The sequence below is a fragment of the Saccostrea echinata genome, unplaced genomic scaffold (genome assembly GCF_033153115.1).
Source record: "Saccostrea echinata isolate AGI-Se365-2 ecotype Australia unplaced genomic scaffold, CSIRO_AGI_Sech_v1 ptg000039l, whole genome shotgun sequence".
Lineage (NCBI taxonomy): Eukaryota > Metazoa > Mollusca > Bivalvia > Ostreida > Ostreidae > Saccostrea > Saccostrea echinata.
The window spans coordinates 297589-322871 of NW_026889788.1; the positions used below are offsets into that span (position 1 = coordinate 297589).

The 25283-nt window shown below is 34.7% G+C and overlaps 1 protein-coding gene across 1 annotated transcript in view; it reads right to left on the reverse strand.

Annotated features, from left to right (window-relative positions):
- Positions 1–6477: 6477 nt before the first annotated feature.
- LOC133200372 (small subunit processome component 20 homolog) overlaps positions 6478–25283 on the reverse strand; it is a 35166-nt gene continuing 16360 nt past the window's right edge. The window contains exons 38-62 of the mRNA XM_061336184.1: positions 25109–25267; positions 24697–24852; positions 24288–24425; positions 23131–23402; positions 22895–23007; positions 22501–22733; positions 22066–22205; positions 21581–21737; positions 21276–21374; positions 16391–16558; positions 12537–12703; positions 12126–12390; positions 11822–11992; positions 11549–11680; positions 11336–11446; positions 11025–11174; positions 10638–10757; positions 10367–10429; positions 9528–9662; positions 9147–9279; positions 8779–8939; positions 8425–8688; positions 7464–7590; positions 6988–7133; positions 6478–6679 (exon numbers count right to left, since the gene is read on the reverse strand). Of these exons, the coding sequence (XP_061192168.1) occupies positions 6533–6679; positions 6988–7133; positions 7464–7590; positions 8425–8688; positions 8779–8939; positions 9147–9279; positions 9528–9662; positions 10367–10429; positions 10638–10757; positions 11025–11174; positions 11336–11446; positions 11549–11680; positions 11822–11992; positions 12126–12390; positions 12537–12703; positions 16391–16558; positions 21276–21374; positions 21581–21737; positions 22066–22205; positions 22501–22733; positions 22895–23007; positions 23131–23402; positions 24288–24425; positions 24697–24852; positions 25109–25267 (3927 nt within the window). The 3' untranslated portion in view covers positions 6478–6532. The remainder of the gene's footprint in view (positions 6680–6987; positions 7134–7463; positions 7591–8424; positions 8689–8778; positions 8940–9146; positions 9280–9527; positions 9663–10366; positions 10430–10637; positions 10758–11024; positions 11175–11335; positions 11447–11548; positions 11681–11821; positions 11993–12125; positions 12391–12536; positions 12704–16390; positions 16559–21275; positions 21375–21580; positions 21738–22065; positions 22206–22500; positions 22734–22894; positions 23008–23130; positions 23403–24287; positions 24426–24696; positions 24853–25108; positions 25268–25283) is intronic.

The following is a 25283-nucleotide window of genomic DNA, read 5'->3' on the forward strand; positions in this document are numbered from 1 at the left end:
CTCAATATATTAAATGTATATTAGAGGAACTTGGATTTAATTCTACAAGTGGCAATCCAACTTATACTCATAGTTCCCTTTCTAAGGAAGAAATTCTTCAAAATCATATGTCAGTTTTGAATATTTTTAATATTTCAAACAACCAAAATGAATTTGAATTACCATATTTATATTGGATTCCGAAACTTCATAAAAATCCTTACAAAGATACATAGCGGGTTCCAGTAAATGTTCAACCAAGCCTCTTTGTTTACTCCTCACTAAGATATTAACAGTGGTGAAGGAGAAACTTCAAGAGTACTGTGCAACAATATATTCGAGAAGTGGTGTAAATCAGATGTGGATACTTAAAAATTCCAAGGAACTTTTAGAAAATTTGAAATCACAAGATTTTACCAAAATCAACAGCTTCAAAAAATTACGACTTTTCAACTTTATACACAACCATTCCCCACGATAAATTAAAGTCCAGGCTTTTTGATATCATTAACAGCTGCTTTTTCAACAAGAGGCCCATGGGCCACATCGCTCACCTGAGCAGATTGGCTAGACAAAAGCACAAATCAGTTCAGTATTGAAAAGATTACCCGGGGGGGGGGGGGGGTCTTGAATTTTAAACTACCTGATGATGCTTCCATGTCAATATAACAAATGGCTTTGTTGTACTTGAGAAGATTTAAAAAAAAAATTCCCATAAATTCCTTTGTACAATTTTGATCCCTCATTGTGGTTCCTCCCTATCCCAGGGGTCATCATTTGAACTTGAATCTACACTACCTGAGGATGCTTCCATATCAATATGACTAAACATAGCTTTCCTGTTCTTGAGAAGAAATATTTTTTTCTATATGTTCTTATGTAAAACTTTCGATCCCCCAATGGGCTCCACCCAACCCCTGGGGGTCATCATTTGAACAAAAGTTTATCTACACTACCTGAGGATGCTTCCATATCAAAATGACTAATCATGGTTTGCAGTTCTTCAGAAGAAGATATTTTCCTATATATTTCTATGTATAACTTTGATCCTCCATTGTGGCCCCGCCCTACCCCCGGGGGTCATATCATTTGAACAAAATAGAATCTACACTACCTGAGGATGCTTCCACATAAATATGATCAATCAGGGCTTTGCTGTTCCTGAGAAGAAGATTTTTAAAATTTTTCCTATACATTTCTATGTAAAACTTTGACCCTCTATTGTGGCCCCGCCCTACCCCCGGGGGTCATGATCTGAGTAAATTTGAATCTACCCTACCTGAGGATGCTTCCATATAAATATGAACAATCTGGGCTTTGCTGTTCCTGAGAAGAAGATTTTTCCTATATATTTCTATGTAAACCTTTGATCCTCCATTGTGGCCACGCCCTACTCCCGGGGGTCATGGTTTGAACAAACTTCAATCTACACTAACTGAGGATGCTTCCATATAAATATGACTCATCATGACTTTGCTGTTCTTGAGAAGAAGATTTTTAAAGATTTTTCCTATATATTTCTATGTAAAACTTTGATCCTCCATTGTGGCCACGCCCTACCCTCGGGGGTCATGATTTGAACAAACTTGAATCTACATTACCTGAGGATGCTTCCACATCAATATGACTCATCATGACTTTGTTGTTCCTGAGAAGAAGATTTTTAAAGATTTTTCCTAAATATTTCTATGTAAAACTTTGATCCTCCATTGTGGCCACGCCCTACCCCCGGAGGTCATGGTTTGAACAAATTTGAATCTACACCACCCGAGGATGCTTCCATATAAATATGACTCATCATGTCTTTGTTGTTCCTGAGAAGAAGATTTTTAAAGATTTTTCCTATATATTTCTATGTAAAACTTTGATCCTCCATTGTGGCCACGCCCTACCCCCAGGGGTTATGATTTGAACAAAATAGAATCTACACTACCTGAGGATGCTTCCATATAAATATGACTCATCGTGGCTTTGCTGTTCTTGAGAAGAAGATTTTTAAAGATTTTTCCTATATATTTCTATGTAAAACTTTGATCCTCCATTGTGGCCCCGCCCTACCCCCGGGGGTCATGATTTGAACAAACTTGAATGTACACTACCTAAGGATGCTTCTATATCAATATGACTCATCATGACTTTATTGTTCCTGAGAAGATTTTTAAAGATTTTTCCTATATATTTCTATGTAAAACTTTGATCCTCCATTGTTGCCCCGCCCTACTCCCGGAGGTCATGGTTTGAACAAATTTGAATCTACACCACCCGAAGATGCTTCCATATAAATATGACTCATCATGACTTTGCTGATCTTGAGAAGGAGATTTTTAAAGATTTTTCTTATATATTTCTATGTAAACCTTTGATTCTCCATTGTGGCCACGCCCTACCCCCGGGGGTCATGGTTTGAACAAACTTCAATCTACACTACCTAAGGATGCTTCCATATCAATATGACTCATCATGACTTTGTTGTACCTGAGAAGAATTTTAAATATTTTTCCTATATATTTCTATGTAAAACTTTGATCCTCCATTGTGGACCCATACTACCCACGGGGGTCATGATTTGAACAAAATAGAATCTACACTACCTGAGGATGCTTCCATATAAATATGACTCATCGTGGCTTTGCTGTTCTTGAGAAGAAGATTTTTAAATATTTTTCCTATATATTTCTATATAAAACTTTGATTCTCCATTGTGGCCCCGCCCTACCCCCGGGGGTCATGATTTGAACAAACTTGAATCTACACTGCCTGAGGATGCTTCCATATCAATATGACTCATCATGACTTTGTTGTTCCTGAGAAGAAGATTTTTAAAGATTTTTCCTATATATTTCTATGTTAAACTTTGATCCTCCATTGTGGCCACGCCCTACCCCCGGGGGTCATGATTTGAACAAACTTGAATGTACACTACCTGAAGATGCTTCCACATGAGTTTCATCTTTCCTGACCCTATGGTTCTTGAGAAGAAGATTTTTAAATGATGCATTTATTTTTTCACTAATTCTTAATTATCTCCCCTTGAAAGAGGGCGTGGCCCTTCATTTGAACAAACTTGAATCCCTTTCACCCAAGGATACTTTGTGGCAAGTTTGGTTGAAATTGGCTTAGTGGTTCTTGAGAAGAAGATGAAAATGTGAAAAGTTTACAACAACAACGACAACGACGACAGACAACGGACAAATTTTGATCAGAAAAGCTCACTTGAGCCTTTGGCTCAGGTGAGCTAATAAAAATGGAACTCGTAAATATACTTACCTTGTCATTGGTCATTTGCAAAATTATTTTGTTAAAAAACATTCTGATTGTACACACAAGTACTCTGAAGTTTACATTATAAAGATGCTTGAGTTTCTAATTGACAATATCTATGTGGTTTTTGGAGACCAGGTCTTTCAATAATCTATTGGAATTCCCATGGACCGTACCAATTGCGCTCCGTTATTAGCAGACTTTTTTGTATTCATATGAAGCAGAATTTGTCCAAAATTTTGTACGTGAAAAGAAGAAAACACTTGCTGTGGCCTTCAACTCGACATTTAGATATATCGACGATCGACGTATTGTCAATTAACAATGGCTATTTCCATTCTAAAGTCGATACGATATAGCCTGGTGAGCTTGAGATAAAAGATACCACAGAGTCTGACACATCTGTTTCATATCTGGATATTTTACTTGAAAAAGACGTTAATGGTATTCTAACAACCAAGCTTTATGATAAACGTGATGACTTTAACTTTTCAATCGTCAACTTCCCTTACTTATGCAGCAATATACCTTCATCACTTGCATACGGGGTATATATCTTTCAGTTGATTCGATACACAAGAACATGCTCTACGTATGTAGAATATCTAAAACGGGGTAAATTATTGACAAACAAGTTGATGAAACAAGAATATCAGCTGTCTCGTTTAAAGTCATTATTTCCTAAGTTCTATGGTCGATACAATGACCTTGTCAGCAAATACAATTTATCATTGAGTCAAATGCTGACTGACGTTTTTCATACTAATTGTTAGGCCATTATTTACACACTGAATTGTCGACGGATTTTTCCGTTATATCCCGATCATGACAAGGAGCACACGGCGAGTGTGACCGGTCGGCAGGGGATGCTCACTCCTCCATGGCACCTGATCCCACCTCCGATGTTTGGAGGTCCGTGTTTGCTCTGCTCCCATTTTGTATTGTTTAACAGACCTTTGAGGTTGAATACTGTTCGTTATCTACATATATTTCACTCAGTAACTGATCATAATAATCGTATCTATTTACCTGCCTGTACTTGTCAGTGCTAATATACTAATGCATTTTCACTATATAATTGATAATTGATAATATAAGTAAAGCTGCGCCCACTAGCAGAACATCTAACCCAGAGGCCATGGATTTCACATAATTAGAGGAGGCATCCTTGTTCATCATAAGCATGAAATTAGCATGAAATTAGTTTGTCTACTTAATATCTAAGGCAGAGAAGATTTTTGAAGAATTTATGCATTTTCACTATATGACTAATAAAGCTCCATCCTAAAATTAGAAACCCAAAGCCAAGGTCTATGAATTTTTTTAGGAATGTATGCATATTTACTCTATGAATAACAGAGTACTGGATAACACCAGAATTCCTAATCCAGGGGCCATGAATTTCAGTGAAAAGGTGAAGATAAAAAAAAAACAGTGATAGATCTAAAACATCCATAAACAATACGAAGCTGTGAAGATGAGGGCATTAACATGGGCCCTGGAAATCTCAGGTGGGGTCAGGTGCCTAAGATAAGTAAGCATTCCCTGTTGACCAGTCACACCCTTCGTGAGCCCTAAGTAATGATCAGGTAGATGGAACCATTGTCAAATTCAGTATAAAAACAAAGGTCATACAATTAGTTTGAAATAAGTCAGCTAAAATATGACCCAATGATAGGTAGTATTTGCTAACAAGGTTATTATAACCACCATAGAATTTACGAAATGTCCACTTAAAACTAGGTTGTTGAAATCCCTGTAACATCAACTCATCTATCAGTAGTCTGCCTCAGTTTAAAAAGGGGCCATGAATTTCATAATTTTGGAAGATGCACCCTTGCTCATTATAATCTTTCACTAAGTTTGTTTGCTTAATACCCAGGACCAGAGAAGAAGGTTTTAAAGAAATAATGCAATTTTACTATAGGACCTATAGAGTCCGTCCTAAAAACAAAACCCCCAACTCGAGGGCCATGAATTTTTTAAATTTTAGAGGAGGAATCTAGCTCACTAATATCCATGCATTGTTTGCTAAATACCATGGGGCAAAGTAAAAGTTTTTTTAAAGAATCTATGCATTTTTACCATGTGGTCAACAGAGCCCCATTATACCTCCTGACCTAGGGGCCATAAAAAAAATTTTTGGAAAGGCACCCTTGCTCATCATATTCATGCATTAAGTTTTTCTGCTAAATGCCAAGAAGCAGATATTTTCAAAGAATAAATGCATTTACTGTATTATCAATAAAGCACTGCTAACACAAGACTTCTTACCCAGGGGCCATGAATTTCAATTGAAAGGAGGTACCCTTGCTCATCGTAATCATGCAATTTGTTTGTTTATTATTATTATTTATACTCAGGAGTAGAGAGGAAAATTTTCAAACACAAAACACATTTTGCTATGTTATTGAAAGAGCCCAATCTTAACAAAAGAACTGCTGATTCAAGGGCAATGCATTTCACAATTTTGGAAGAGGCACCCTTGCTCATCATAATTTTGTAGTAAGTCTGTATGCTTAATACCTAGGATCTGAGATTTTTAAAGAATTAACACCTTTTTACCATATAATTAATAAACAGAGCCCCGCTTTGACACCAGAACCCCTGACCCAGGAGCCACGAGGTACACAATTTAGCATGAGTCACCCTTGCTCACCATAATAATGCATGTAGTTTAAAATACAGGAGGAGAGGAGAAGCTTTTTAAAGAATGATTGCATCTTCACTATTTAATCAACGGAGCCCTGCCCTTACAGCAGAACCCCCAACTCAGGGTCCATGAATTTCATAATTCTAGTAGAAGGCTCAATGCTTATTACAATCATACCAACAGTTTAACTACTTGGTGTCCAGGTGTAAAAAAGATTTTTAATGATTGCTTTAATTTTGATGGTTTTAGCCTCATCCCTCAATTCCCTTCACCCAGAGATGCCATATGCCCAAATTGGTTGAAATGGGTTCAGCTGTTCCAGAAAAGCTGAAAAATGTTCAAATGTTAACACATGATGCATGTCACACAACACACAGTAGACCTTGCATGACAAGGGACAAAACAGATAGCAAAGGTCATCCAGGTGACCTAACAAGCTTGAATACTTTAATTCACCTTGCACTCTTGACACTGAAAATACAAAAGTCTAGCATTTACATGAGCCTCTTTATACATGTATGAGCAAAAAATTTCAAACATGATCAGTTTCAGATAAAAATATTGGGTTTTACTTTTACCTTTTATCATTCATGAACTATATAACATATTTTCATACAAATTTTGATATCACAGTCATTATCAAGATGTAATGGCAAAGTCTTTTATTTTCCGTTTCTTTATTTTCTTAGACACACGATATTCTTCTATCTTCCTCTTCTTTGCTTCTCTTTTCGCTAAGTTTTTCTTCATCTTCTTTTTAGCTGCATATTGTGGATTAGAAACAGCCTGAAAAATACATAGAAATTTAAGTACGAGAGAGAGAGAGATATTGCTAAACCTCATCCCTTTTTTCAAATCTCTTTAACTTTGCAAATGATAATATGATACCATTCAGAAAATATTGGCCGATTCCATCTAAGTTAGAAGTAGGTGACTGAAATCTGCCTAGGTTTGATGAATAAATGCAAAATCATGAATTGAATTATTTTCTTTTCAAAAATCTTGATTTTGTGCTTTGTCTCACTTATACAGTACAAACAGTGCAGTGTTTTTTAAATGTTTCTAGAAAACAAGGTATAATATCTAATTCAGACCTCAACAGCATCTTTTCTTTTCCTTGTTTCCTTCCTGTCAAACTGCTCTTTGTGAGTTTTTGCAAAAAGCTGGGTGTATGTTTCCACACCAAGGATCTTCTTGAGTATATCTAAAACTTCCTGTGCAAGTCTTTTGAGTGATGAATCTACAAGCAATGGTATACTAAATATACAGGTGGTTTGTAAAAAATAAATCATCATTCAAATGATACAATAAATAGACTGATGTTGTTATTTTATCATGTAAAACAAAAATGCTATTTTACAACAATAGAGAAAATTATATAAATATCCCCAATTCCTTTTGAAAATACATGTAAATTTCCCAGAATTCACTTTGATTATTAGATTCAACATGATATTGAAATGTCTTTATCAAAATATTTCCTCATCTGAAAAGAAATACTCATATGTTACAAAAAAATATAAAGTAAATTAATAGATAGTACTCTTTTAATTAAATCAATAACACTGACCAGTATTTGGATTATTCTCATTTGTCTCCCTTTGTAGAGCTGGCATCATGACTGGAACAACACTGGGGAGAAGTTGAGGACCGAGGTCCATACTGACAGCTGCCACCCACTTAAACACACTAGATCTCTACAACAAAATATACCAGATCTCTACAACAAAATACACTTGTCTCTACAACAAAATATACCAGATCTCCACAACAAAATACACTAGATCTCTACAACAAAATATACCGGATCTCTAATGCAACACATAACACACTAGATCTCCACAACATTATTATAACAATTCACAATACAACTTAAACTCTTTATACAGAAAATCACTGTAACCAGGGCTCTAATTGGTGACTATATTAGTAGTCGCCATGGCGCCTAAAATTTTTCCATAAGTCGACAAATTGGCAACCATTTTAAATTGGTTTGGCAATCGTCAAATTCAAGAAATTTTAACATTTTTAACAATTTTTCTGAAAAAAAGCAAAAAAAAACTTAAAAGAAGAGAAAATTATTTTCATCAATGAAAATGTGTTTTCTTAGTCAAGTCATGGGTCCTTATATTGATTACTATTACCTTTTTTAAGTTGGCACCTTAAAAAAATTGCTTGGGCCACTAAAAATTTGCATTGGAGACTGAAATTTTTAGGTAAGGCGCCAGGTGGTGCCTAAATTTTAGTGGCCACTTAGAGGCCTGGTAACTGGTGTTTATTTAATCAAGGAGAGAAACTCTGCTTTGTTTAAAGTTCTTGAAAAGCAAAACTGAATTTCACCATGCTATGTTTTCTCTTATGCTGTATGCTATTCATATATTCTATATTTCTATTCTTTATATGCTGTTGCTAGTTCTCAGGCTTGTTATTAAGGTTAAATATTTTGCCAATTTTTTTTTAGAAAAACTCAATAGTGCATATTAGTGATATTACCAAAACTTAAGTCATTCAAATATAGCATAAAAATATACCTTTATTGTAGTTTTTGGCTGGTTCACTGCCTCATGGTTTGCTTCCCTTATCATTTTCTTGATTAACCATTGCAATGAAAGACACTTTTTGTCCTTTGTACCACTATTTTCTTTTTCTACAGAGTCATTGGAACTCTCTCTGTCAGTGAGAAGCTTGGCTACCTTGGCAATGAACACCATGTTTTTGATGATTTGATTGGCTAATTCCTCTGTTAGAAACTGTGACTGTAACTGTGCTATAAGGTCCAATGCCAAACTCTCCAGCTAAAACAGAGATAGATTAGTACACGTTTCTCATAGTCTTCACTCACAAATAAAGAAAACAGGTATTCAATTTACAGTAATACACTGTACCTTTTTAATGGAGTCCATTTTAATGAAATCACACTGAGCAGAACTAGAAGAGGGCTGTAAAATTTCCTCTGGAGTCCATGCAGCAAACAACAGACCAATCAGTTGACAGGATGCTAACTGCACCCACATATGTTCATATCCCAAATGACTCACAACATATTCTGAAACAACAGTTAAAAAGTCATCACTTAACATTATAAAAACTTACAAGTACTTTCTGTCTTTATCTGACAGAATATTTGAACTACTTGTAGTAATAGTGAAATATTTTTTTTATCTTATTCAAAATAGCCTTGCTTACAATATTCTGAAATCAATTTCATATGGAAAGGAAAAGTAAGTAATTGAAAAATTAGATTAACATTTACCCCATATGATATTCATTTCTTCCATCCATTTAACATCTCTGATTATGTCACATTCCCTCAGTAACTTAAGGAGTGTATTTAAACAGTTGAAAAGTAGTCTATCTTTCTCTGTTTCTCCATCAGAACTTAGGGGCTAAAAATAGAACAATGCATTCCATCCCTAGAAATGCTAAATACTGAAACAAATCATTATACCTGTATCTATTTTATAAGTATTACTTGATTATCTCAACAAAAATTGAAATATTTGTGGGGTTTTTTAATGATTTTTAAAGTTAAGCAGCATTCTCCAGAACAAAATGTCTTCCTTTCAATTTATATTTCTGGGTACATACAATGTTCATGTTTAGATATGCATTTTGAAGGAGAAAAAATACATACATTTTCTTCATATCTCCCTGGGTCTATCTGCTGTTGAATTAAAGGTAATATCACAGACAAGTGGTGTGTAAACTTTGTGGACTCTACTTCTATAAATAGACCAGTCAGCTGAACGGCAAGAATCCGATGGTTTATCTATAAGTATTGATAAAATCGTAAATAAGTGACCATGCAATATTACCTGCTCAGATTGGAATAAAAAAGCAGAAAATTCCTAAAAACATGAGGCATCAGAGTAAAGAGCTAGGTTCTATTTATGCATAAAATGGTCCTGTCCTTATATCATTTAATTGACTATCACCCTCTGTCCCATTTCATATATCAAAATAAAGTAGAGACTTAGTGTTTTCATTTCCTATAACAAAATTTCTTTTTAAGAAAGACAGGTATTGGAAAACAGGCTTTTTGAAAATGCAAAATGTTCTTGAATTTTGAAGAAAACAGGTGTATTTGACTGCTTTCAGCTAAAAATTAAAATAGGAGCACAGCCCTTGATCCAAAAATTAAAACAGATCTTTCATTATGTAATTGCATATTTTGGAACAGAGGTTGTGCTCTACATCAAATATTGAAAAAATACTTCATCTTTTGGCCATTTTTAAAGGAATTTATAGGATGTGAGAAAAAATTATGCATTTTAAGACATCATAATGCATTGACTAGATAGAAAATTACGTCATGTTCAATAGATACACGGTCACCAAGGGTCCAAGTAATAAATACTGTATTGTCAACCACAACTGAGCAGTTTCGATTTTTCAGAAATTCTAAGGGCCAAAAAAGGCCCTAAGTGGCCCTTGCTCTTTGCATTTATTATCATACAAATTGAATGTGTATACCTTGTCATCGGTAAACCATCTTTGGGTGATGTTAAAGAGTTCCTTTCTTGAATTGTGATCTATCTTAAATGTAAATATAAACAAAACACAAATGTAAATGACAACAAAATGCAATGATATGAAATAGCAAAAATGTGTGGATTTCTATAATAACAAACTTTAACACATCTTTACATTGTAACCTCTAAATTTGACAAATCAATTTGCCTTAAAATCCCTTATAGAAAGATCTCTTTTTCTATTTATTTAAAAAAAAAGCATGTTTAGATACCTTTTGCAAAAGCGATTTGATGGCAAGTGCTGTGAGTTTTCTACACTTTGTGGATTCATCATTAACAAGAGCTGCAGACATGGGTATGAAGAACATTCCTGCATGATCATTCAAGATGTTCTGGAATATAATGCATCTATATTACAAAGGTATCTTTTTCACAGCAAACACTCTTAAAACGTATGTACTTCATGCTCTTTCTAAATAAATGTACAGTGACACTTGTTTAATCTGGATGACACTTGTTTAATCAGGATGACATTATTCCGAAATCTTGCCAAATTCAATTTTTTAAAATGTTGTCTAATCCAGAATGTTGTCTTATCCATTAAATTTCTTGGGAACCAATGGTGTCTGGATTAAAAAAAAATTTACTGTTATATATACCTGAGGAAATGAAGAAAATACAGTGGCCAACATTTCCAAAGCAGATTCACGTCCCATCTCCATCTCATAGGACAACTGTGTGACATAAAACTCCAGGTGTTTATCAAGGAGCTTCCCCAGCGGATATTCCAGGATGTATTGCAGGGCTATCTGTATCACAGCAAGAACTAAAGTTATAATTACGTGTATTTTTGTAAAGTATCAACAATGTAGGGAAAAGATATAGGGCAACAAGAAGATATTAGCTACAAACATTTCGAAAAAAGCTTGTTTTCTAAAGAGTTAAAATATAAAATTATCCCCCTTTTTACCTGTCTACACTCCCTCCTGACATGGGGAGAATCCGCTGTGATGGACATACCCTCCACTTTCTTTATCAGCTCCAACACCTCTGGGACGTTCAACTTCCTAGACAATATGGCCTACAAAAATTTCAAGATAATTATTTTCAGTTTTACACTAAATATTTCAAAGTAATTGGAAAGCAAAAATCAACGTGATATAAATATCAACAGGTATCTTACCTTTAGAAGAGAGAATGCAGTGCTCTGTCTGTTGTAATCATACAAGTCTTCCTCACAGAAAGTCAACAGAACTTGGAGTTGTGTTTGATTCAGTTTATAAATCTTCACATCTCTTACTAATACCGTCACAGCCTACATAAATGCACGTACGATTTAGAAAAAAAAATAGGGGGGTGGATACATTTGTTTATCTTTTCATTTTAAATACTTTATTGAAAATATTTAAAAAATCAAGAGTACTGGTAAGAGTTGTGATAAGATGCACAGTTTTACCTTAAATGCCATAGAAATTAGCTCTAAGTTCTCTCCCTTAGAAGCACCTGCTGAGGCATAGTTTTTCAGAATAACAAACATTCCATTGGCCAATTTCTTGATGTTACCGTCCACAGATGGTAATTTGAATTTCAGTAACCAACACAAGCATCTCAGACTTAAGGTGTTAATCTGAATATATATTGATGTTTTTAAACAATTGGGTTACACTGACAGTATTTTTATCATGAGGGTCAATCAGTCAATTCCTTTCAATAATTGTCTATGAATTTAGGTCACCTCACATTGTTCTATATAGACTTACCCTGATATGCTTAGAATGCAGACAGTCCACTAAGATGGTGATAAAAGGGTCCACTAATTTACAGTGGTTTTCCTCTGTTGCCACCAAGCGGCCCCTCTTCAGACACAGACATAGAAGCTGGAGACCAAACTCCACCAATACATGGATGTTCGTCTTCTTACTCAGTTTTGGTTTGTCACCTCCCCGCTTGGGTTCCTCTGGTAACAGGAGACAACTTGGAGGTCTAAAGGACTGGGTCTCCTTTTCTTCAGTTTCCTTTTGCTTGCTGAAAACATTTCCCCAAAATTAATAATCCCCTATTCAAAACGATATTCTTTTTGGTAAAATCTGATCAACATTTCTCACATTCAGTGTTTAAAAAGAGTACATGTATGTAGAAGCTGCCTTTGAATAAATTAATTCAACTACTACCTCTGCTTGTCAGATAGTTGTGGAAATGACTGAGTGATTAATCCATGGGTAAATATCATCAGAGACTCTGTATCCAGACCTGGGTTGTCCAGTAATCCTGTCACCACTTTCTTTAGGACTTCCTGTACCTTTCTTGCTATAGTGTGGCTGTGTGTAGAATCAAGAACCTAGAAGAAACAAAGAATTTTTCCCAAATTCCTTAATCAAGTGCAGCATATGTTAACACTGTGCAATGTACATGATACTTAAATTACAAGGGCACTGCAAAAGAGACTCTCCTTCTTCCCCAAAGAAGATTCATTCATTACAAAGTTAAAGTTTAAATGATACATGTATCCTCTTGAAATTCATAATTGTGAGTTAGTATAAAATAATTTTGAACCTATTGCCACTTTCATCATAGAATTTCTAAATCTTAATATCAAGAGGAATTCTGGGAAACAAAAAAAAACAAGATGTGCTTGTGAAACACTATGCCCCCGATGGTAACAAAATTCTGGAGTGGGACGTAGACTACAGTGCAGTAGTTATGGCCAATGTTAAAGTTTTACAAATGTAGGTCAAAGGTCACAGTCGAGGTCACATGATCAAATTTTTCTGTACCAATGGAAAGGTCTTGTCATAATGAACACTCACGGCAAATATTAAAGCCTTACCCATGACAGCGCAATAGTAATGGGCCAGGTTAAAGTTGACAACAGACAGACAGACAAACAGATAAACAGACAGACAGGACAAAAACAACATACCCCCGGGATCTTTCGATCCGGGGGCATAAAAACAAGAGGCCCAAGGGTCTTGAATCACTCTTCTGATAAACTGTACGACCTATCACTTCTATTTGAAGCCTCTAAGTATCCTGTATCTTAAGATAAAGCCTTGAAATTCCAAACGTAGGTCATCATGACCTACATTTTAGATGAAACACTCTGAGAACCCAAGATGATTCTAAGCCAATTAGTACCTGAGAGTAGATCACGGTGACCTTCTAATCACTTGTCATTCTCGGAGGACCCAAGATGCATCAACTAAGTTTGATGATTCTAAGCCAATTAATACTTAAAATATTTTTTAAAATATATCAATAAAATTTCAAAAGTAGGTCGCAGTGACCTACTTTTCAGATGACATACTTTGAGGACGCAAGATGCATCAACTGACAAAGTTTGATGACTCTAAGCCAATAAGTAACTAATATATTTAAATAAAGCCATAAAAATTTCAAAAATAGGTCACAGTGACCTCCTTTTCAGTTGACTAACTCTGCAGACCCAAGATGCATCAACTGACAAAGTTTGATGATTCTAAGCCAATAAGTACCTGAAATATTTAATATTGCAATATTTTAATAGGCAAATTTTAATCTACAACATATCCTCAACCTTCTGTGTAAGTTTGGTGATAATCTGCCCAGTGGTTTTTGAGAAGAAGACTTTTTAGCAACCTGTACTTTTGATTTTATTTATCTAATTTTCTCCCCTTGTTTAGGGGTAACAACCCTAGTTTTAGTATAAACGGGAGCCCTTGGGCCAAGGATACCCTGTGACAAATTTGACAATAATTGGCCGAGGGGTTCTTGAGTTATGGCCCATATTCTAAAAAGTTTACGCACACCACACAAATGGCCATAGCATTAGCTCTTTGAGCCTTTGGCTCAGAAGAGCTAAAAATTACCCAATATAACCTTGGCCATAACTTTTGAACAATTTGTGCTAAGGCTTTCATATATCACATGTGTATTCATCGTGACAAGACCTTCCTTTGAATACCAACAATTTTGACCTTTTGACCTTGACCTTACAGTTTGACCCACTTTATTAAAACTTTAACCTTATCCATAACTTTTGAACAGCTAGGGCTTTCAAATTTCACAGGTATATTCCATGTGGCAAGTCCTTCCTTCTGTTACCAACAATTTTGATCTTTTAACTTTGACCTTGGAGTTTGGCCTACTTTTGAAAAACTTTAACCTTCACCATAACTTTTGAACAAGTTGTGCTAGGGCTTTTATATTTTGCAGGTGTATTTCTTACGACAAGGTCTTCCCCCATGTATCAATAATTTTGAACCTATGACCTTGACCTTGGAGTTTGACCCTCTTTCCTGTCACAGTTGGTGCTAACATGAAAAAGATCCCTCACTGCTCAATGGCCCTGAGTGCCGAGCATTGGTCAAAATTTGCAGTTCTCCACCGACAAGTGGTGGCGTTTCCATATGAGTGAAAAATTCTCGAGAGGGACGTTAAACAACAAACAAAACATTAAACTCATTAATTAATCTTTATAACTGGTTGCATGTTCACTCATTACTCCCAAGGGACAAATGGATTTATACTATCTGCTGTGTAACGCACTGTGAGTCTGTAGTACAATAGAAAATGCATATTTATGTCATTCTGTTAAAAACAAAGATTTTTTTCTAAAATTTGTTACAAAGCTTTATATTAAGGGGAAAAAAGAACTGTGTAATCTTGATTCAAAATTTTTAATAGAGTTACTACATGACTCTTAGATTTGTAGGGACTATCTACCCAAAAACTTTTTTTAATACTTGATGATGTTTTTTTAGTTTTATTGAGAGGTTTTAAGCTGCAATGCACATTTTTGAAGAGATGTACCAATTGGCAGTTCTAGATTTTATGTCTCAAATGTACATGAACCCAAAACGACTTAGTCAATAAAAGTGAAAAAAAAATTGTAAAATGCAGAGAAATTATCCAATCATGATGAAAATATCAGGAGCACATCTTCACATGGTGAATAATGAGCATACAAATTTTCAGACAAATCCATGCAATAGTCTCCAAGAACAGATGCTGACAAAATCATGTCTACAGACAGACAGACAGCTAGAGAGACGGACAGACAGATATACATATATATTCCAATATATCCCCCCTTAAACTTTGTTTGCAAGGGGGATGATAATAAAAAGAATGATGTTGATAATGATTAGTGTTGATGTAGCAATACCATTCCCAAGTGAGTTAAAGCTAAGTATAGATGTTTCTATGCAAATGAACTAATTAAAATGCATAATGGCTGTACCTATCATACAGAAAACATTCAAACTTATTTTCTCCTACAGACTAGGTACCCACGACATGTAACAGACAGTTCATATTATGACGTCATATTATGACGTCATTGTTCTCTACTACACGATGTTAAGTTTTAAAGAACATCAACAATATAGCTTTAGGGCAAAGGCATACCCTATTTAATTTTATAGAAACAATGTAAAATTAGAAGCAGAATATTCCAAATATCAACAGTTCTACTATTTAGTTACTTTTTGTAAAAACTTGAGTTAAAACAGGGTAAAAATTTAGAGTTTGGTGTAAGTTTCCTCAGATTCTTATCTAATGTGAAAGTGCATAGGATATGTGCAGCAGTTTTATTAATCTTTAGAGTATTCTTCTTAGCATTATACATTATTTATGTAAAAACAAATAGGATATGCCCTTGCGCCGACGCTGTTTTGTTGATGTGTTTTATAACAACGAGTTGTAAGGATTAATGACGTCATAATGTGCACTAGCTATATTATGTCCTGGGTACTAAGTATGTATTAGAAAATTAGTTCAGACTTTTTCTGTATAATAGATATATCTCGGTAATATTGTAAAAAACTGTAAAATCAGTGTGTTGATAAATTCAGTGTTATACAACTTGCAACAAATATATACAATGCTAGTACATAGATTGATGTGTAAAAAGTTTTCTGGCTAGCCAGAAATTTTGCAACCATTCATTCCCACATGAGAAAAGAGAGCATTTTATCTAAATATTTTCCTGCATAAACAAAACAGCATTCATCATTCCTGCAAATGTAAAATCATGACAATGTCTAACCTCTTTCAGTGGAGTGATGAATGCCATGAGTGATTCTTTACTGATGACTTGAGCCAGTATTTTGTACGAGTCGTAACTCTTCATAGACCTGGCCTCAAACAGTTTACTAGTAACACCAGCAACCTCCTTCTCTTCTGCCACTTGTCCAAATAAATCTTCATGGAAAACCTGATGGAGAAAAAAAAAGAAACGGACATAAAAACAAACTAATTAGGGTGCAATGAACCAATTAGCATGTTGTAACTGTCTTGTCTGTCCTATCTTGTCTATCATGCTACAAAGAAGTTTTATATTTTGAAGTAATATGTTTTGGTGCAAACATTACAGCCATGTGTTTTGAAAACTAAGCCAAACAAGGTCTTAGGAAAGTTTTTGGAGGAAGTTACTAGAAATATGTCCATAGGACATGAATGCCCCGCTGAGTGTATATCAGTAATGTGACATGAAAATTTGTATTAGTGTCTGAAGTTTGATGAGAATATCTTCAATAGTTTCTTTAAAACTGAAACTGAAATCTACAAAATTGGATATAGATGATAAATTCTCACCAAATTATGTATAAGAGCATAAGCTTACATAAAAATATCTTTAATGCTTTTTTTTAAAGAGGTTCGTTCCTGAGCTTTTGAGGAGATTTTTGTCTTGAGCTCTATTTAAAAAAAAAATTGCATAAATTTTTAGTTCTTCCTTTAAATTTGGATTCTACAATGCAAATTAAACTATATTCATTCAAAACCCCATGATTAAATTCCATACCAAAAGTATTAAGTGAGGAACTATATTTTGTGGCAGAAGGGTTTTTTTTTTTTTGAAGAAAATGATGAATTTTTCTCTTTTGAAGTATTTGAATTATTGTAAGTTTGGATTCCTATTTTTCCATGCAGCCTGCACATAGAGTTACTCTGTACAGTGAACTGTTTTATGCCGGTCCTATATTATATATTACATTAACTGTCATGAATTCTAATATCATATTAGACAAATATAGCAAATGTATTGTGAAAGTCCAGAAAAAAAATAGCCCCAATTTAAGCTTAGAATTAACACTTTATTAGTAATATCTAAAAATTAACATCATAGACCCCCACTTTTAATTTTCTTTTTCTGAATATATAAGATAATTTTAACCAATCTGCTTAAATTCAGTAAGATGACATTACTTTGAAATGATTTTATTGCTTGTTAAATTTTTAATGCCAGAAAAAATGACATTTTTTTTAGTGCAGAAAGGTCAAATATTTGACCATGCGAAGTAATTTGAAACTTTTTTGGTGTCACAAATTTAAATGTGTCTATTCAAGACGAAATAAAACTGTATTTAATCCCTTTACTTATCTGAATAAAAAACATAGGTAATCAAAGATTACGAAACTAACCTTGACGAGTGTTATCTATAAGTAATGCAAATTTCACATCATATTTTTTTTCCAGTTAGTGTACATCCAAAGATCAATATCCATGCAAGTTTGATTTAAGTAGGACTTATAGTTACTTGGAAATAGACCTGTTCAAAAACTTTTAACCTGTTTCTACTCAAGAAAATTTTGGTCAGTTTAAAAATCCAAAGCAAGTATGGAAGTTTTCATCCTTAGATGCACCATCTATACAAAGTTTATCATAACAGGCCATAATGTTATATAGCTACTCCAAAAAATTATCTTGGTCACTCATCTGGAAAATGTAGGTCAGATTCAGAATCCAAAGCAAGTCTGGAAGTATCCCTCCCTAGATACATTATCCATGCTAATTTAATTAAAATGTGGCTAAAAATCACTCATTTGGAAAATCTAGGTTAGATCCAGCATCCGAAGCAGATGAGTTACTGTATATCCCTAGATGCATCATCCATGAAAGTTTGGTCTAGGTAGGGCTTATAGTTAATTGGGAATGGACCTGCTCCAAAATCTTTAACCTGGTCACTCATGTGGAAAATCTAGGTCAGATCCAGCATCCCAATCAAGTGTGGTAGTGTCCATCCCTAGATGCATCATCCATGCAAGTTTGGTCTAGGTAGGGCTTATAGTTACTTGGGAATGGATCTGCTCCAAAAACTTTAACCTGGTCACTCATGTGGAAAATCTATGTCAGATCCAGCATCCGCAGCAAGTGTGGTGGTGTCCATCCCTAGATGCATCATCCATGCAAGTTTGGTCTAGGTAGGGCTTAAAGTTACTTGGGAATGGACCTGCTCCAAAAACTTTAACCTGGTCATCTGGAAAATCTAGGTCAGATCCAGCATCAGAAGCAAGTGTGGTAGTGTCCATCCCTGGATGCATCATCCATGCAAGTTTTGTCCAGGTAGGGCTTATAGTTACTTGGGAATGGACCTGCTCCAAAAACTTTAACCTGGTCACTCATGTGGAAAATCTACGTCAGATCCAGCATCCGAAGCAAGTGTGGTAGTGTCCATCCCTAGATGCATCATTCATGCAAGTTTGGTCTAGGTAGGGCTTATAGTTACTTGGGAATGGACCTGCTCCAAAAACTTTAACCTGGTCACTCATCTGAAAAATCTAGGTCAGATCCAGCATCCGAAGCAGGTGTGGTAGTGTCCATCCCTAGATGCATCATCCATGCAAGTTTTGTCCAGGTAGGGCTTATAGTTACTTGGGAATAGACCTGCTCCAAAAACTTTAACCTGGTCACTCATGTGGAAAATCTACGTCAGATCCAGCATCCGAAGCAAGTGTGGTAGTGTCCATCCCTAGATGCATCATTCATGCAAGTTTGGTCTAGGTAGGGCTTATAGTTACTTGGGAATGGACCTGCTCCAAAAACTTTAACCTGGTCACTCATCTGAAAAATCTAGGTCAGACCCAGCATCCGAAGCAGGTGTGGTAGTGTCCATCCCTAGATGCATCATCCATGCAATTTTGGTCCAGGTAGGGCTTATAGTTACTTGGGAATGGACCTGCTCCAAAAACTTTAACCTGGTCACTCATGTGGAAAATCTACGTCAGATCCAGCATCCGAAGCAAGTGTGGTAGTGTCCATCCCTAGATGCATCATCCATGCAAGTTTGGTCTAGGTAGGGCTTATAGTTACTTGGGAATGGACCTGCTCCAAAAACTTTAACCTGGTCACTCATGTGGAAAATCTACGTCAGATCCAGCATCCGAAGCAAGTGTGGTAGTGTCCATCCCTAGATGCATCATCCATGCAAGTTTTGTCCAGGTAGGGCTTATAGTTACTTGGGAATGGACTTGCTCCTAAAACTTTAATCGGGACGCCGACGCAAACACCGACGCCGACACTGACGCCAACACCGACACCGACGCCGGGGGTATAGCATAAGCTCATCTCGACTTCATCGAGGTGAGCTAAAAATTGGGGGAAAACTTTGAAAAATTGATTTGTGTTAGACATAATTACAGTGCAAAAAGGTCATATTAAATGCTCTTAAGCACCAAAAGAAGCACATTAAGCCCCATTTTATTTTTATTTTTAATTGAGCTCTGTGTGTAGCTTCTAAAAATATACTTAATAAAAAAATTCTCAATACTTTTGATAGCAGGATTCCAAGCTACTTAAAACTAAGCAAAATGCAATTAAAGAAAAGTGAGGTCAAGGTCACAAGAAAGTGCAAGGTAAAAAGTTTTTGATGCAGTTGAATAGCTCTCACTAATACATATCAGCATATTAAGTTTGATAAAAATATCTTGAATGTTTTATTTAAAAACTGATTTAAACATTAATTTAGAAAAAAGTAAGGTAAAGGTCAAAGGAAAGGTCGAGTTCAAAAAATGTTGATGCAGTTGAATAGCTTACATCAGTATGTATTGGCATATGAAGTTTGATAAAAATATCAGGAATGGTTTCTTTAAAAGTGACCTAAACACTAATTTAAGAAAAGTGACATCAAGGTCAAAGGAAAAGTCAAGGTTCATGCAGTTGAATAGCTTACATCAGTATGAATAAGCATATAAAGTTTGATAAAAAAATATCTTACATGGTTTATTTTAAACTAAGCTAAATACTAATTTAAGAAAAGTGAGGTCAAAGTCAAAAAGACAAGAACAAGGTCAAAAAATGTTGATGCAGTTGAATAGTTTACATCAATATGTTTCGGCATTTGAAGTTTGATTACACAAACTTGAATGGTTTCTTTAAAACTGAGCTAAACACTTATTAAAGAAAAGTGTGGTCAAAGTCAAAGGAAAGTTCAAGGTCAAAAATTGTTGATACAGTTGAATAGCTTACTTCAATATGTATTGGCATATGAAGTTTGATTACACAACTTGAATGGTTTCTTTAAAAGTGAGCTAAACACTAATAAAGAAAAGTGAGGTCAAGGTCAAAGAAAGGGTCAAGGTCAAAAAATGTTGATGCAGTTGAATAGCTCTCATCTATATCTATCAGCACATGAAGTTTTATAAAAATATCTTGAATAGTTTTTTTTTGAAACTGAGCTTTGAATTGAGTGAAACACAAAGTGTGACGGAAGGACAGATGGGAGGACAGAAGGATGGAAGATGGACATGACAAAACTCTATATGCCCCGGCCATATTCATGGATTCATAAATTTAAAATTTTTGGAAACTAGGTCAAACTTCAAGGTCAAAGTTAAGAGGTCAAAAACCAAAGTATTTTTGAAAAGGTTTTGTCAAGGGTAATGCACAAGTACTAGAAGAATTTAAAAGGTTTTCTTTAATAACTGTATGATAATTCCTTATCATTTCTAAACTGAGACCTACATCTCCCACTGGCTTTCATTTTTTGCTCTACTTGCTGATTAAATAATATATCACTGTGAACAGATAGTAAGTATATATATTTTAATGTATCTGTGTTTTACTTGTCTTTTATTTGGAAAATTAATATTCACAACAATAAGCTTCAGAGAAAAAAAAGTTTTCTTTACAAGCATGTTTCAATTTTACTCACATCTTGAAGACTCTTCCTGCAAACATCGAGTTCTCCTGGTTTAAGTACAGGCAACAAATTCTTAAGCAGCACATGAACAGTGTAGCACAGAACATGGACCTGTTGAACATGAACAAATACAGCAAAGAATGATTTTAGAATCAATACCTTCATTGGGTCAACTCAAAAAAAAAAGCTTGAGACTATTTAATGCATCTGGCATATCAATTGTAGAAAATTATGAAATTCAATATTACAAAAAAATTCAATGATGTAGTACATGTATTCAAATTATTCAAAATGTTAAACTAAAAAGGTTTTATTACCTGATACCCTTTCCTCAATGTTCCTCTAAGTTCTGACAAAATGTATGGAAAAAATCTTAGTCCAAGGGAAGTGGTAATCTTCACTAGTGTATCCCTAGCAGTGTTTCTGATGTCCACAGCTCTAGACTTCATAAAATTACACACTTTCAACAGGATTCTAAAAAAAAAACACAAAGTTTGAATACTTTTTCAGAAATCTTAATACTCCTATACATATTTTTCTTCATAAACTCTAAAAAGACATATTGATAGTACAGTTAATAGGGATGAATACAGTCAAATTTGTCTAATCTGGATGTTGTGTATTCCAAAATCTTGTCTATTACAATGTAAACTTCAAGTCCCTTTCAATTAATTCAGATATCTCATACTGTCTAATCTGGAATGTTGTCTGATTAGGCATTTTTTTAGGAACCAGAGGTGTCAGGATTAGACAAGTTTTACTGTATGTGTAATTTGTGAATTTGACCAGACTAAACACTTACCCTGGAAGGTTCCGCTCCAGTGATTTATGAGGAAGATTCTGTAACAATTTTATCATAGCTAGAGCTATAGGCACTCTCAGTACTTCACTGTCCTCTGCCAAATTATTCCTAGCCAGCTTGTGTTCATCTTCACTCTTCTCCTACAAAAATATCACATTAAAAAAAAACTGTCTAGTACTATACAAATTTCTATTATTCTTTTATTGTCTAGATCAGTGTACAGTGCATGTGGCGCCAAGTTAAACCTGTAAATACAGTTGCTCCTTGCTCATTCTGGATTGAATTCACCACATTAAATAATTTTTTTGAGGAAATGATTCTATTGCCTATATGCAATGTTTCAGATATCTTGGCATATTTTTTATGCATAACTTTACATGAAAATGCAGAAATTATCATCAAAGCATACATGAAATGTTTAAAAATAAAATGTACCTTCTTTGTAAGACATCTCTGTAAGCTAGGGATAACTGACTTCATTATGGTACAGTGAATTCTAGTGGCCTGACCAACTGAACATATCACAATGGAATCAAACTGTTTTGTTTGAGAGCCAGAGTTTGTTTCCATGGTTTCATCAGTTTCCTCTGGAACTGTGGGTATTGCATCTACAGTTTCCTCTGTGTTTTCTGCTTCTAGTTCTTCATTTTCAAAAGGATTTGGCTCCTCTATAAAAGAGGTTTTATTCAATGTACATGTATGAGATAAATTGTGGTTTCCTAACTTACACTGTACATATAAATGTGCATACAGTTCTTTCTGCAGAATTTTTAGAATCATTAATGTCTATATGTAGGTGTGGTTTGGTTCTTTTTACAAAATCTTGTACCTGTTATTTCCCCTTTAGCTTTTTTCTTTGCAACAGAATCTGGTAAATTGTTCACAGAATGTTGAGAATTTCTGAGGTCAAAGTGGAATGCATCCAGAATACCAACAATCACCCTACAATAAACAAATCAATATATTATGTACATATTTTATTTATAACAGAATTTTCTGTAGTTAAAAATATTCCTTTCAAAAATAATACAGTAATGTAAAATGTACTGAAAATATTCTTTATACCTGACCAAGAGTTTTTTCTTCTCAAACTTCTTTGACAACAAGGACAGAAAGTATTTCAGCTGATTTATATAAACATGCCAAGGTAGTTGTTTACACAGAACTCCCATGGCATCTATGGCACTTTCTTGCAGACCCTGGGCTTTTGCAAAAGTCTCATCAAGCAGGAAGGAAGAGGTTAGGGGAAGTAAATAAGAGACCAGGATCTCTTTACGAACAGATCGAGACTGTAATGTCCTGTTCATCTTTTTTAATGCTCTCGATCGTCTGTGTGTCTGTAATGAAGAAAATGAAAGTTTTAAGATCCAGGCCTGAAATATTCTTTTTAATTATCAATTAATAACCTCTGCAACCATATACATACTATATTTGTAAGTTAAGTACATGTGTATTTAAAACAGATAAAACAAGAAGTCTGTGAGCCAATGCTCACTAATAATACCCCCGCTCTGATGTGAATACACAAGTTCATTTATGGACAGACACAGGGATAAACAGGAAGTTGACATCGGATTCATACAAATATGAAACCCATCATATGACATGCCTAAACAAAGACTGTTCTACACTTTCAAGCATCTGCGATGAGTAGTTGCTGAGAAAACTGCGACTAAAATTTGTTATGTATGGTACGGACAGACGCACGGATAAACAGGAAGTTGACATGGGATTCGCACAAAAATGAATCCCATCATATGGCATGCCTAAACAAAGAGTGTGCTAAAATTTCAAGCATCTGCAATGAGTAATTGCTGAGAAAACTGTGACCAAAATTTGTTACGGACAGACACACAGCTAGACAGATGGACAGACAGGCAGACACACAAGGGTAAAACTGTATACCCCCTATCCTTCGGAGCAGGGGTATAATAACATTTTTTATTATGATGGCAAATTGCAGTGCTATTTCAACAATACACTGTCTTTCAAATATTTATTTTTCCTAAGTAATACTTTCAAAAGCCATCTACAGTAACAAGTACCTAACAAACACAGACATTGTGAATTCATCTTTACAATGAACAAAAAAACGTTCTGCCAGTACTAGAAATAGTGAATTATTACTACTGTATATAACAATTACAGATTAAAACACAAAGCAATTTCAGCTGCTCCTGGCACTTTGTTACACAAGTAACTGTGTTTTACTGTAAGTTTACCTGGATGTGCCGTATATTTTCAAAGAAATCAGCCTCTACGTCTTTGTCCTTGAGAATCACAAGGTCAGCAAACATGTCATGTGATGGGAATGTATCCACCAGTACAGACAGAACAGCAATGAACTCATGTCGCACATGCTACAAAGAATTTTCAAGAAATTTCAAAATACATGTATTACAACTTACAAACCTATACAAACATTTCCTCTATAATTTTAACATTATTTTAAGTGAATAATACTTCACAGTTTTTTTCAAACTTTACATATATACATGTAACTACTTTTATTCATGAAACACATGTATTCCATTTAATGAGTATATTGTAAGTGTCTTTATGATTAAATATTGCCAAAAAATTTTTTTAAAAAAACTTCTAAAGTTTGAAATTCAAGCTTCATCTTTTTACCTCTTTTTTGTTCCTAAAGCCTGCTTTGACTTCATGAACAAGTCCATTAGAAATCAGATCTCTGAAAACATCCTGGTCATAGGTCACATGACTGAATTGCTTCACCATGGTAACCAGAGTGTGGGTGGCATTATCCCTCAATGACATATCATCTATCTGCTCAGATTGGAACATCATTAATCAATTTACAAAAAAAGTTTGAAAATTTAGGAATCTTTTCTATACATGAAATTACTGTCATCTTCTTCGGAATTTTCCAGACTTAACATAAAACATGTAAATAGGAAAATTGCAATTTTCTACCAAAAAGAGTTTTTTTTCACAACTGTATATTTAAAAAAAAATTGCTAAATGTATGTTGTAAGTTATAGTGTTAACTATTGAATAGTCGCAATAAAAGGAAGATGCATACATTTTTGATGCAATAGCAACAAGAATGGAGAACAGGAAGCAGGAAGTCCACATTTAATTCATCCTCCATCCCTTTGATGGCCTCATTAACTTTCTTGTGAGCATTCAGTCTTTTCATGTAATCTGGCTCCTCTGTGTGTTTGGGGTCCCAGGCATTTAACTGTTTAATTGTATTA